Source organism: Pelodiscus sinensis, chromosome 1 (genome assembly GCF_049634645.1).
Source record: "Pelodiscus sinensis isolate JC-2024 chromosome 1, ASM4963464v1, whole genome shotgun sequence".
Lineage (NCBI taxonomy): Eukaryota > Metazoa > Chordata > Testudines > Trionychidae > Pelodiscus > Pelodiscus sinensis.
Window position 1 is genome coordinate 141,118,891 of NC_134711.1, and position 12,950 is coordinate 141,131,840.

At 45.3% G+C, this 12,950-nt stretch overlaps 1 protein-coding gene across 1 annotated transcript; it reads right to left on the minus strand.

The window, feature by feature from the left end:
- Positions 1-465: 465 nt before the first annotated feature.
- Positions 466-12,517, minus strand: TENT5C (terminal nucleotidyltransferase 5C). The gene is made up of 2 exons (XM_075904938.1): positions 12,406-12,517; positions 466-7,111 (listed from the first exon to the last, which is right to left on the minus strand). The coding sequence occupies exon 2, from the start codon at positions 7,082-7,084 to the stop codon at positions 5,912-5,914; it is 1,173 nt and encodes a 390-aa protein (XP_075761053.1). The 5' UTR covers positions 7,085-7,111; positions 12,406-12,517; the 3' UTR covers positions 466-5,911.
- Positions 12,518-12,950: the final 433 nt, after the last annotated feature.

Genomic DNA, 12,950 nt, shown 5'->3' on the forward strand with positions numbered 1-12,950 from the left:
GAGGTCAGTTATAGGAGTTCTGTCCTAGTCGGCCTGGGCAAGTGTCTATCTTAACAGTAGAGTTAAGAAACCCAATTGAGGCTAGTAGGATGAGCTAGTGTCCTCCATGAGATATATACTTTTTAGAAAGCCATGTAAACTGACTTGTGCTTTTGTATCTGAGCACAGCTGAGAACTCTCACCTCCACTGTAATGCAAGACATTTTTCAAGAGCTTACCTCTCTATCCAGTCACTTGGAAAAGCTAAGAGTGGGATAGCCTTGTTCCCATAGGCCTAGGGATTTGAGACTGCTCTTGAGTATAGCAGGTACTGAGCTACAAACAGACTGGCGACATAAAGTTGCTTTTTGCTAGGTATACAAGCTATAAACACTGTTCCACATGACTTATTTGAAATACCTGTGTAGCTTTATACCCACCCATTATTACTGCAAACTCCAATAAGTAGACTTTAGCACACAATCATCAGTATTATATGACAGCCAAGTCCTTCTTTATTTGTCCTAGAAACTCAAAACTATAATGTCCAGCATCCCATATTTTTTTTTAAACATGACAAACAGTCTATTTGAGATCACAGTACATGGGAGTGAACAAGTTAAGAAGGACCAACCATTCTGAGCCAAAGTGCTTAGGCAGGGTCTGGCTCACAGTAAGTTTGAAAATCCTCCAGAGTCTAGGCACAGTTGTGTCAACTCCCCCACCCCATCTGAAATTAAAAGTAGAATAAAATCAGTTTCTCCCAAAGTACCCCTGGGCAGACTTCCAGAACTGGCTTTTAAATAGTTTTCTATTAAAACAAAAAAGCCACTTGTTAAGGACAAGTACACACGTTTTTCCCAAACCTAAAGCAAGGTTATCATGTCACTTTAGTCTATTAAAGAAAAAAAAACAATAATTCTAAATTCCTCCAGTAACAGTCACCTTCCATTTACATTCAGGGACAACCAAAAAAAGAATGAAACAGTCTGACAATTTTCCCAGTGTCCATGAATACAGCCCAATCAGAACCAGGTACATGCTAAGAGTACTAGAGAAGCAAGACTTCTGCACTTGGAAACAATCTTCCCATCAGATAGGACACCAAGGCTGAGAGGAACAAAGTTAACCTGAACTCTGAGCCAGATGTGACAGGAACTGGTTTCCTGTTACTCTCATTTCCTGCCAGGCAAAAATGCTACACCCCTGATCTAGTGTAATTTGGCATGTCCCTCAGTAAAGGAGAAGGGCTATTCTAAGCTGGTGGACAGGCTAAGGGGTTAAATTAAAAGGAAGCTCCAAGAGAAGAGAAAGTCCTAATTTAAATACTCTTAAGAGGTTTGAAAAAGTAAGTCAAGTGTTACCACAAGATTAGTTAGCAATAGAAATCCCCATGCTTGTCTCCAACAGCAAGTCACTCTATAAATGGAAATTTCAAATTTTTACCAAACTTTATTCGGAAGAGGTAAAAATTAAGGCTAACATTAAAACAGCTAGTATTTGAACTTAAGTATCAAAAAGTCACAAGTGGATAGGGCTTTTAGAGGTAGATTGCCACCCTAAAAAGTATTCATTAGCTTCAAAGCTAACTGATAACTCAATAAGCAGAGGCTAGATGTGGTTGCTTCATTTGAGATTGGGTGATAGTTAAAATGCTGCTGCCCTTTCAGAATAGTGGTGACTCAGAGGTGGCATAGGTACTCCACCTTCAAGAAGCAGCAGTTCTGTAGATGGGAGAAGCCCTCCCATAGATGCACCACTGTCTACACAGATGTTGGATCTGTACAAGTATGCTGCTCAGGGGCATGACCCAAGCAACATTGCCACACAGTGGCAATATAGACCAAGCTTCAGGAGGACAGATCAGATGTCAAGAGGGCCCATAGTACTGCCTATAGTTATATCTATGTTGCTATCTGGGTGACTGCAGCATAACTAGATATGAGTGAGCTAGCTGAAAGCAAATGCAGCAGAGTCCACACATGCTGCAGTCACACCTTTGCTTGCAGTGTAGAATCACCCTCAGTCTCAAAGCAGGCTAGCTCAGCAAAACTGAGACAAATTCCTCTGTTGTTCAACTAGACTACAAGTTGCACTGCTGGTGGTTTTGAATGTTTCTGTGAAGATAAGAGATGTGATAGTACACGATTTGAGTTCTACGGAAATGAAGTTTCTTCCAATAATGCAGCTCAGCCTCTTACCCACATTCAACCTGTGCTTGAACCAGAAGCATGGAATGGAAGCAAAAGCATCTATGAGACCACTGGGAGAGACTGAATTAAATGAGCTGCCTAAATTTAAGACTAGGGCTGCTACTTAAGCTCTTCCCAGAGCTCAGTCTCATTACCCCAAGCTTTAAAAAAAAAAAAAAAGATTTACAGTGTTAGATAAGCCACTGAGTAGAAGGCCAAGAAGAGTTTGAAACTGACACAAGCTCACTGGCAGTAGCAATTTATGCCAGGCTGTTTAGGCCAGGATTGCTGGGGCTGGAGTCCTAATGTGATGTGAAGGCACCACAGAGGAAATAAAGTATATTCTAGCAACACACTTTCATCAATGCCAGTTGAGAGCCTGGTATAGAGCTAGATTGGGCTTTACAATTGGGTATGCGGGAAGGGAGGAGTATTTCAAAGATAAAAAATTGAGTCCAAGAACCTAACCATTATGAAGATATTGAAGAAGGGTTGCTATCAAGCATGTGGCTTCTCTGCAGTTTGGGAACCTGGTTACTATATCAGCACTTTGAAAAAAGTTTCATTAAGCTAGAGCTTAACTACCCCTGGCACAACAGGAATCCATAGCAGCCTTTTCTTCTGGCAGAAAGACGGCTAGCCTTGCTGGGTAGCTTCCAGATAGCCAGATCCCTCAACATCGTTTTTTTTTTTTAATCTCTGAGTTTAGGGTAGATGTCTCAATACCACCTAAGCAGATATTAACAGCAGCAAGTCTTATGGGTTCAGGAGACATTTAAGAGAGCTCAGTGCCCAGCAACTCTGAGGAAAAAGGGGAACTGAACACAAGAATCTGGCTGCTCCCATTTTGATGCCAGAAGGAGGGGGAGGTGTATGATAGAGCCATTAGAGCCTGTAACAAAGCAGTGTTGACAGACGCATATATATTTGAGAAGGAAATAAACATGCTTCTTGAGGCAGAGTTAGTCCTACAGTTCAGGTATTGATAACTGAGGCTAACCAGCCATTAGAAAAGGCCAGCCACTATATTCAGGAATATTATTACTCATGAGAGTGTTCTCCTTATCAGTTGTACTGGTTAGTGGCATTATAAAATCCAATACTATCTGCATTTGATTTGTTCCTGTACACAAGTTTTGGGATGGTTACTTGCCCAGGTATGACGTTTTCGGCTTCATACACCTAGATCTTCATTAGTTTTGATAGCCCCAGGAACATTAGCAAGAGGAATCAAAGTTTTCAAACTGATTCAATATTTCATTCAGAACACAGAATGCAACACCTCACCTGTCAAAACTTTTCAGGAATACATGGCTCAATTTACACTTGATAGCAAAATACTGTACACCCAGAAGGCCCCAGTTAAGTCAATGGAAGCTGCTAGATGCTCACTTTTGAAAGTCAGCTGCTTATAAGGCTGTTTGATTTTTTTTTTTTCTTTTAAAAAGGTGGCCTCCGGTTAGGCTCAAGTTTATTCTTCTCTGCTTTGGACTCATACCTAGCTAAGCTCTTTTTATGCTATGAGTAACTAAAACTAATAGTCTCGCATTTTTACATATGGCCTGCTGGAACTGTCCTTAGGAGTCTGCCATCAAGGAGTTGGACATGCTAATAGTTTTTTTGGTGGGAAGGGGAATTTAATCCTTTTAAGGGGTATTAGAAGAATTTTATTCTAGCATGAGTCAGCCTTCTATTTTTGTGCAGGATTAGTGTTGCCCAAGCTTTTGCCATTCAGCTTTATTACTGAAAATATGGATCCTCATCTTTCTTTCTACTTTACTCTGCAGAGAAGTTGGAATCCTATGCTTAACAGTTAAGATAATTCCATATCTGGAACTGCACTACCACAATAGGCTTGAACAGGAAAAGAAAGGTGTAATTTCAAATTGCTAAAGACCATAAGAAAGGTAAAGCCATGTTAAAGTATTGGCAAAGTACTTAAAGGTTACCATGTGTAGGTTATGATTTTACCTTCTGCTTCAGGGAAAGAAAGCTTAACACCTCCAAGTGCTCTGCTGAACTGTACTTTAACTAGCTTCCTGACCCTGCTATGGAAAACTGGAAGAACTGAGGTTTAGCACCGCTTGTCTCTACACAGACACACACAGCTGGCCTGTATCAGCTGACTCAGTTTGCAGGACTGTAAAGTTGCAATAATGACATTTGGATTCAAGCAGGAGCCAGGGCTCTGGAGTCCTGGCAGGTGGGAAAAGTGTCCTGGAGCTCAGGCTCCTTCCTGAACCCAAACAGCTACCCTTCTATGGTGTAGAGTTTAACTGTAGACATACCGACCCTTCCTCAAGAAATATAGAAGAGTCAAGACAAATGGTGGCTGCTTAGCTCGCTTAACTAGATTCGAGACACATACCACTTTGAAGAACAATTCTCCCCTTCGTAGGAAAGGGGTTGCCTAGCCTGCACTTCAGGAATTAATCATGCAATATGGCCTGATTTCTGCCTTTAGTCCCTCATGGGATGTTCTGTCTGTGTTACACCAATTAGCAATCTCATTAAGCTTACATCTCTTCTCAAGTGGTAGAGAAGAATTTCAGTAGCTCTCCATGGCACCAGCTGAGCTGTTTGAACTAGTGAAAGTAATATTGTTGAACTCTGAAAGGTGCATCTCCAGTGAGACAGGAAGTGATTAGGTTACTTTCGGTAAGAGTTTGGTCCTGCCTGAAGGTGTATAGGAATATGCATTTGTAGAAGGCACATTTAAATAAGTCTCAGATATATTTAGGTAAGTGTTTGGAGTGTGCCCATCTGATGAGAAACAAGCATGCCTTTTTAGTTCTGTACTTGGTAGAGAAGAAGTGGAAGAAAGGGGATATTAAAATTAACTTTAGCATAGGTATGCTAGTCTTAGTTGAAGACATTCCTGGGAAGGTTTGCCCAGTCAAAAAAGGCTTCCTGTTCCTTTGTCAGGCTTCAGACAATTTTATACTTAAACAGTGTTTCAATACTTGTAATTGTTTTGAGGTTTTAATTGTGTCAAGGACTTTAGTACATACAAGTTCACATTCTGGGGAATAGCTGTCATCTGAGAAATTCTCTTCAGAAACTTGGCACCCAAAAAAAAAAAAAAGAGAGGACTTCTAGCCAGTCCTACTGTCAAACTCCCAAAAAAGTAATTTTCAACTCTTCTAGGAAAGATACACAGCTATTTCAGCTATCAATCATTTCTGGAGCCCCTCCATTGGAGAAAAAAACAAAAAGGGCACTATCCATTCTGTAAAGCTGTTGCAGGGAGGGGAGAACAGCTTATACAACAATATTCCAATGGGGGGGTAGGTGGGGAACAAACCTGACTATTACCTCAGATGGAGGGAGTGTCAAGTGAGCAGGGGAGGCAATAAGGAAGTACACAGGCTGATCCTGTTACTGCTCTAGGACAGAATGTCTTTGGTTCCATACAAGTTATTCTTGTAGTTACCTCTCAGTGAATAAGCAGCTATATTAAAGTACCTATATCAAATGTGCAATAGCTATGGCCTCAAATTTATAACTAGTTGCAAACATGAGGCCATGGGCTCCCTTCCCCTAACAAAAATAAGGGCAATAAGGCTTCTTGTGGCTTCTATACACAGGGTCCTGAAAGGCTTCACCTTGCCCCTTTTAAACCAGGAGTCTAGTGGTGTGGTCACTAAACAGCAGAGCCAGAGATTCGCTTTAGATAATCTCGGGCTAATTAATGGTTCCCACCACACAAGAATCCATTTATCAAACACTCCAGTTAGAGATTAGTTACACGGCAGCCAGGTGGGATAAGACTGGCTATAGGGGATGGGAGCATTTGAAATGTAGTAGTTGCTGAAGTTGCCATCACTGACATAGGGTGCTGGCTGATAGTAACAGGTAACATTAGTGGCATCAGGTATGATGTTTTGTTCTGCCAGTACTCTAAATGCTAGCAGTGAGATCAGGTTGAGAGTCTGTCTCCGCTCGTGTCCCATGAGGCACACTGTGCTCTCATTTACTACCTTGCGCAAGATCATGAGATAGTCATATTTGCTCCTCTCCTCTTTGGAGAAGTGGTTCTGGAGGTAAGTCTCGAGTTTGCGCTGCTGATCCAGAATGTCAGGAAAGTCTATGAAGAACCGGGAGCACATGTAGCGCTCTAGAGTTTTGATCTCCTCTTTGTCCGTGGGCCTGAAATCCCGCACTAAGAGGTTACTATATTTCAGCAGCCCACCACCTCGGATCTCCTCAGGGTTCTTAGTAGCTATCAGTCTATTTCGGAGGTGATCAAAGGCTGCCTCAAAGTCTCCATACATGCTCTCTCCAATCACAGTTGGATGGAAGTGCTCTGACATAGGATTTTCAGAGCAATCATAGTAAAACAGCAAGGAGTCTAGTATTATTTGGAAAGAGTCCACACTGAACTCAAACTGTCGTCGTATGCGATCTACAAATTTTAGCTCTACATTCCTGCCATGTTTGTTGGAGAGTGATATTAAGCTCCATCGGTCCATCTCTGTGCAAACTTTCACTAGCTTTTGGATGTAGGCTTCCTTCAGAGTCATTGGGCTGATTTTTAGTTTGCTCACCCCCTCTGGCAAGAAGTTTAAAAGGGACCGCAACACTACATCTCGGACCAGCTGAAATTCTGTCTCTCTTGGAAGGGACACTTGAAAAATTAGGTCCAGATCTTTGCAACCCAGCCCATTATCCTTGACCAAGACATGACCAGCTGCAGAGCCATTCAGCCGCACATCGTGTACTTGGATGCCTGCCTCATCCAGTCGGCTGCGCACAGTTTGAACAATGTCCTTCAGGGTTATCTTCAGTGTTGGGAAGTTGCCCCGTCCATGGATTGGAACCACATCTGTCAGAACTTCATGCAGACGGCTGACCTGCTCCCAACTCAGTACACTGCATGACATGCAATCAGTATTACTTCCTTTGCCTGCCATCTTAGGGTTTGATCTTCTCTAGAGAAACTGGAAGAGAAAAAACACATTTTAAAATACATTTTGCTGGGTTACAATAGAGCACAGACTATACATCCAGGAAGTTAGTCTATCCATATTTTCATTATACATGGTGCTTGAAGAGCCATTCATCTGCACTCCAATAGTGATCAAGAACTTGAGAGCAGATGTTCAGTCTGTCTTGTGGCAGACAGAAGTAATTTCATGCTTAGTTTTGCTGTGAAAGACATTCTTAGCTAGAAACTGACCTATAGTACAAGCCCACATGCTGCTGCTTCACATAATTGTGGTTTAAAATGAATGGATTAAGGGCCTGAGTTTCACAGATACTGTAAATCAGAGACAATACTGGAGATCAGATACAATATATTTCTATTAACAGCTGAAATTAGATGGTCTTCCAGCATCCTGGAGTTTGGTAGCATAAAAAGTGCATGCCTTAACACACCCCAGTTAGTGGAGCTGGATTTCTCTGAGTCCCAACTAAAGATGTTAAATTGCAGTTAACTGACTAATCAAGTCATTCCATTGACTACTCGATGTACATTTCAAAGGAGGAATGCAGAATATCACATGCAGCCCCGGGCCAGCGGGAAGTCCCGCTGACTCCACGCTGCACATGGGTGCCAGCTTCAAAATGTACAAGAGACCCCACTGGGGGCCTCTTGTGCATTTCAAAGTCACAGTGCAGCATGGAGCCAGGGTTAGCAGGGTGACCCCAGGTTCCACGCTGAGCTGCCGATTTGAAATGCCACACAGAGCCAGAGTCAGCTGGGGACAACCCAGCTTATCCCATGTTCTGCAGAAATGCTGTGCTGGAGCCCAGGATCAGCCGGGGAGTCCCCTGCTAACCTTGGGCTCCACGCATGGCAGTGCCACAGCTGACCCCAGGCTCAGCTGTGAGGCACTGCCCTTTGATGTACTACCCCTTCTCCCCCTGCCCCTTTGACTAGCCACCTATCCAATACGCATTTGCTTAAGAACATAAGAATGGCCAAACTGGGTCAGACCAAAAGTCCATCTAGCCCAGTATCCTGTCTGCTGTCAGTGGCCAATGCCAGGTGCCCCAGAGGCAATGTACCGAAGACCATGATCAAGCAATTTGTCTGACATCCTTCTCCAGTCTTTGACAGACAGAGGCCAGGGGCACCATTCTTTACCCCCTGGCTAATAGCCTTTTATGGACCTAATCTCCATTAATTTATCTAGCTCTTTTTACACTATTATAGTCCTAGCCTTCACAGCCTCCTCTGGCAAGGAGTTCCACAGGTTGACTGTGTTGTGGGAAGAACTCTTATTAGTTTTAAACCTGCTAACTATTAATTTCATTTGGTGTCCCTCAATTCTTATATTATGGGAACAAGTAAATAACTTCTGTTTATTCACCTTCTCCACACCATTCATGATTTTATATACTTCTATCATATTCCCCTGTGTTCCCTCTTTTCTAAACTGAGGAGTCCCAGTCTCTTTAGCCGCTCCTCATATGGGACCCATTCCAAACCCCTGATCATTTTAGTTGCTCTTTTCTAATGCCAAAATATCTTTGAGGTGAGGAGACCACATCTGCAGTATTCAAGATGTAGGCATACTATAGTTTTATATAGGGCAGTAAGATGATAGTCTTATTTTCTATCCCTTTTTTAATATCGGATAGTCAACTAGTCTTCAACATCCTTTGTTCAAACTCAACTTTTACAACTGAAAGTTTAGGTGAGATTTACACTAGATCTGGAAGATCACCTTAAGGAACCCAACTGCAGGTACATAAAATACATAACTGGAGCCTGCTTGCCTTAAGCTGAGCTTGGAGTGGATCTTCAGTGGGGGGCTGATGGGAGCAAACGCTCACGTCTGCATCCCTTACGCTTTGTGACGGCAAGGCATCATCAGCACTGACTAGAATTGCCCTCAGCATTCAGTTCAGTGGGTCTTAACTAGACCCACTAAAATCAAGTGCCAGACGATCGATCTCCAGCATGGCAATTGGAGACGTGGCCTAAGATACTTCAGGGCCCTGAATGAAAGCTGCAACTGCACCCAAGTCAGATAAAAGCTAAAGCAACTACATTATTCTCAGCAGCTTGATATGAAGAAGCAAAGTCTGACGATGTCTAGTCTGAGTTCAGACCTTTTGAAGACCGTTGTGGTTGTGTTGAAGTTACACTGCAAGAATTTGTTAACTTGCCTAAGTAGCTTTATTTAAAAAAGTGTTATTTACAGATCTTGTCTAGAGCTATTCAATTCCAACTGATGTTAAGTTACATATCAAAAGAGAGGGGTGGCCACCTCAAACAGGAGGAAAGACACCTTCAGGAACCATTGTGTTAGACCTACACAATCACTTCAGTGCTCAACATTCCCTTAAGGCTCTAGATCACTAAGCCAAAACATGAGATCCTAGGCCTCATTTTATTTTCATTCTTGAAGATTTACCTGGTGTTGCTCAGGTCCTTAATTTTTTTTTTTAAATAAAATGAAAGTGCACGCCTCATTTGAATCTTTGCTCTGGGATGAGGCCGAGGGGATTGGTATGCAGGCTGCCCCAGGAAAAGAGGACTATCCCAGCAGGCACAGGCAGGGGAAGAGTACATGTCCAGATTTGTCTAGGCCCCCCCAGCACTCCCCACTCAGAACAAGGAATGCAGTAAGTCGTGCACTTTTCCCTTGCTCCCTGACAGTGGGAATATCCAGTACAGGCAGTCCCCGGGTTACGTACAAGATAGGGACTGTAGGTTTGTTCTTAAGTTGAATCTGTATGTAAGTCCGAACTGGCGTCCAGATTCAGCCGCTGCTGAAACTGATCAGGGGCTTCCTGGAGTCAGCCGCTGGTCAGTTTCTTCAGCAGCAGCTGACTTGGGGACGCCTAGGGCAGAGCAGCTGGGGTGCTGCCAGGTTGGTCCAGTAGCGCCCAGAGTGGCGCTACGGGACCAACCGGCAGTGCCCCAGCTGCTGTACCACAGGCGTCCAGAGCAAAGCCGCAGAGCATGGGGCAGCGGGACAGCCCAGACGCGCCGTGGCTGTCCTGCTGCCCTCGGGCTCCGCGGCTTTGCTCTGCTTTGCTCCCCGTCTCCCTGGTCTGCAGAAGGATTTTTGCAGTTGAGAAACTTAACCCTAAAAATCAAAAGCCTCTCTAAGCTACTGGTTCTAGTCATGTGAGATTACATGACCTGTTAAATGGTAGTGGTATAGTGACAAGTTTCTAAAAGGCTTGGGAAATCAGAGCCAAGTAAGCCATAAGTTTACACTAACTTCCCAACCCAAAATGCTTCATATAAATAAGTGCTATATTAGAAGCAACCTACATCCTATTATGAAGCCATTGTTTCAAACCCCAGATAAATGATGCCTCTTTTACTGAGCATGCTGGAAAGAATATTGTACTAAATGAAGCTTGAGGGTGTAATTCTAGCCAACAGCATGCCTGTTCACTTTCCTCCTATAAAGAATACCATTAACCTTTTACTTGTGTATATTAAACACACCTAAATACTTTCAGATTCTTAGTGTCCCTCCATCTGCTATTTAGAGGGGTACTTTTTTTTAAACAGTTCTCTCCTTTAGTGTCTCAAGGCAAGCTATAACATTCACATGTCACTTCTTAGTTACAGGCCTAGGGCAAGAGGAACTAGTCTAAGATACCTGGAGTGGTACAATAGGCAAACTGCTTGTATCACTTTGTGACACTAATTAGAATAAAATATTTTATGATAATTACAGCAGTGAGTACTTCTTGGTCATCAAATAGTGTTAGAGATTCTTAACCATTTAAATGTTAACTGCAGGTATACTCAAAATAGCTTTGGCTATGCTATGGCATTACATGTGGGGCATAGTAATATATATCAACTGCAGAAACAAGTTTGTATTTAATAAAAGGAAAGCATTTGGCAGTCTACATTTGGCTTCAGTGACTAGACAATGACAGGTTGGAATGTTGACTCAGCTGTAGCTATATGCTTGGTAATTTGAAGTATAATTATACTTCTGCACACTATGGTTAACTTCATTTAACTATTATAGAGTTACCATTACATACTTTAAAATTCCAGTCTATGTTGGACTTCTGCAAGTATGTTATATACAGCCCCAACCGTTATTGCTAGGGCTGTTACCGCAGCCAAATTTATACTTTGTTTCCTTCATTGTAAAGGCACACAGTCATAGCAAAATATGCCCTGTGTATTTGTTTCATAGAGGTCAGAAGCAACCACTGCTCAGCTAGTCTAAGCTCTTGTGTAACAAGAGCCATAGAACTTCCTGGAATTTTTTAGAAAGATACCCATACTGGATATAAAATTAGTCAGTGATGGAGAATCTACAACCCCTGGTAAATTGCTCCAGAGATCATTTACTCACCATTAAATTGATATCTTATTTCCAATCTCAATTAGTATAGGTTCAACTTCTGACCACTGGATCATATTGTACCTCTCTGCTAGACTGAAAAGTCTCATCTGGGAGAGCATCTGCAGGTAGCACACTAGCTGCAGCACTTCAGTGTAGACACCCAGGAGCTAGGTGAATAGGAGACTTCCTCTGACTTCGCAAGGTCTATGCCAGTGGTGAGGAACCTAAGGCCTGAAGAGCCAGATGCAGCTCCTAGTTGCCTGGATCTGGCCCCCGAGGCTCAGGGCTTCTTCCCCAACATTGGTGTGCCAACGTGGGCTCTCCCACAGCCCCCAATCAAAAAAGTTTCCCCACCCCGGTCTACACTACAGCTGAGCCTCAGGGCATGTGGATTTCTCCAAACCCCTGGCATACAAAGCTCTAACGATGTGAAAGCCTCACAGGCACCAGCTCTCTGTACCCGTTCTCAAAGGGGGAGAGGGGTTATTTCTAGATTACTCAAGTCACCCCTTAGGTTACAGGCTCCCATTAGCTCCCTCGCAGCGTTCTTGTTCAAAGGGCGCCGCGGGAAGGGAGCGGGCGCGTTTCCCCCGTGGCCAGCAGGTTTGAAGTCTAGCAAAGACAGGGGGTACCTGCGTGCAAGGCTGATCGCTGCAACGGGCCGCTGGGACGCGGCAGCCAATGCGGCGCGCGCAACGCTTGCGCCCAGCAGCGCGTATTATGCTCACGGAGCTCCCCGCACCTGCCACGGGCGCTGCCCTGGGGGGGGGGGGGGGGGGGCCGCAGGTGCCGAGAGCGCGTGGCCCGCTAGGCTAACCCCGGGCAGGGCGCCCCGCCCCAGAGCCGCGCACAGTCAATGGGCTGCCGCGCGGCCCGGGCACCACGCGCTGGAAGGGGGCAGCCGCGCCCAGCCCGCCACGCGCCGCAGCCGCGCGGGGGTGTCTCGCGCTCACCTGCCAGCCCGGCGACACGCGCCTTCTCCACCACCACTGCCGCACTCAAGCCTGTCACTTCGCCCTGCCGGCCCCAGCGGCCCCCTTTATACCCCGCCCTGGCCGCGCCCCCTCCGGCCGCGCCCACTTCATTTGCATTCTGCACGCGGCCGCCCGCGCTCCGTTGCTCCAGGGGTCGGGCGTGACGCAAGGCGGGCACGCGTCATAGCGCCCTGGCAACCGGGGCTGAGGGTTGACTTAGGGGAGGGGCAGGAGCCCTCAGCCGCCGCGCGCGCGCCTGTAGCCCTCCCCCGCCCCCGCCCTGCATGGGGCCGCGGAGGGAGGAGGGGGCGCGCGAGGGCGGAGTGCAGCGGCAGGGGGCGCGCGGGAGCGGGACGGAGCAGCGGGGCAGGAAGGGGGCTGGGGCGTGCAAAGGGGGCGGGTTCACGGGTGCTCCGGGGGACGGAGCAGGAGGGGGCTGGGATGCCGGGGGATATGGAACATGCCGGGGGAACGGGGGTACAGGTGGGTGCTCAAGGAGGAAGGGGGGCACGTGCGAGGGATGG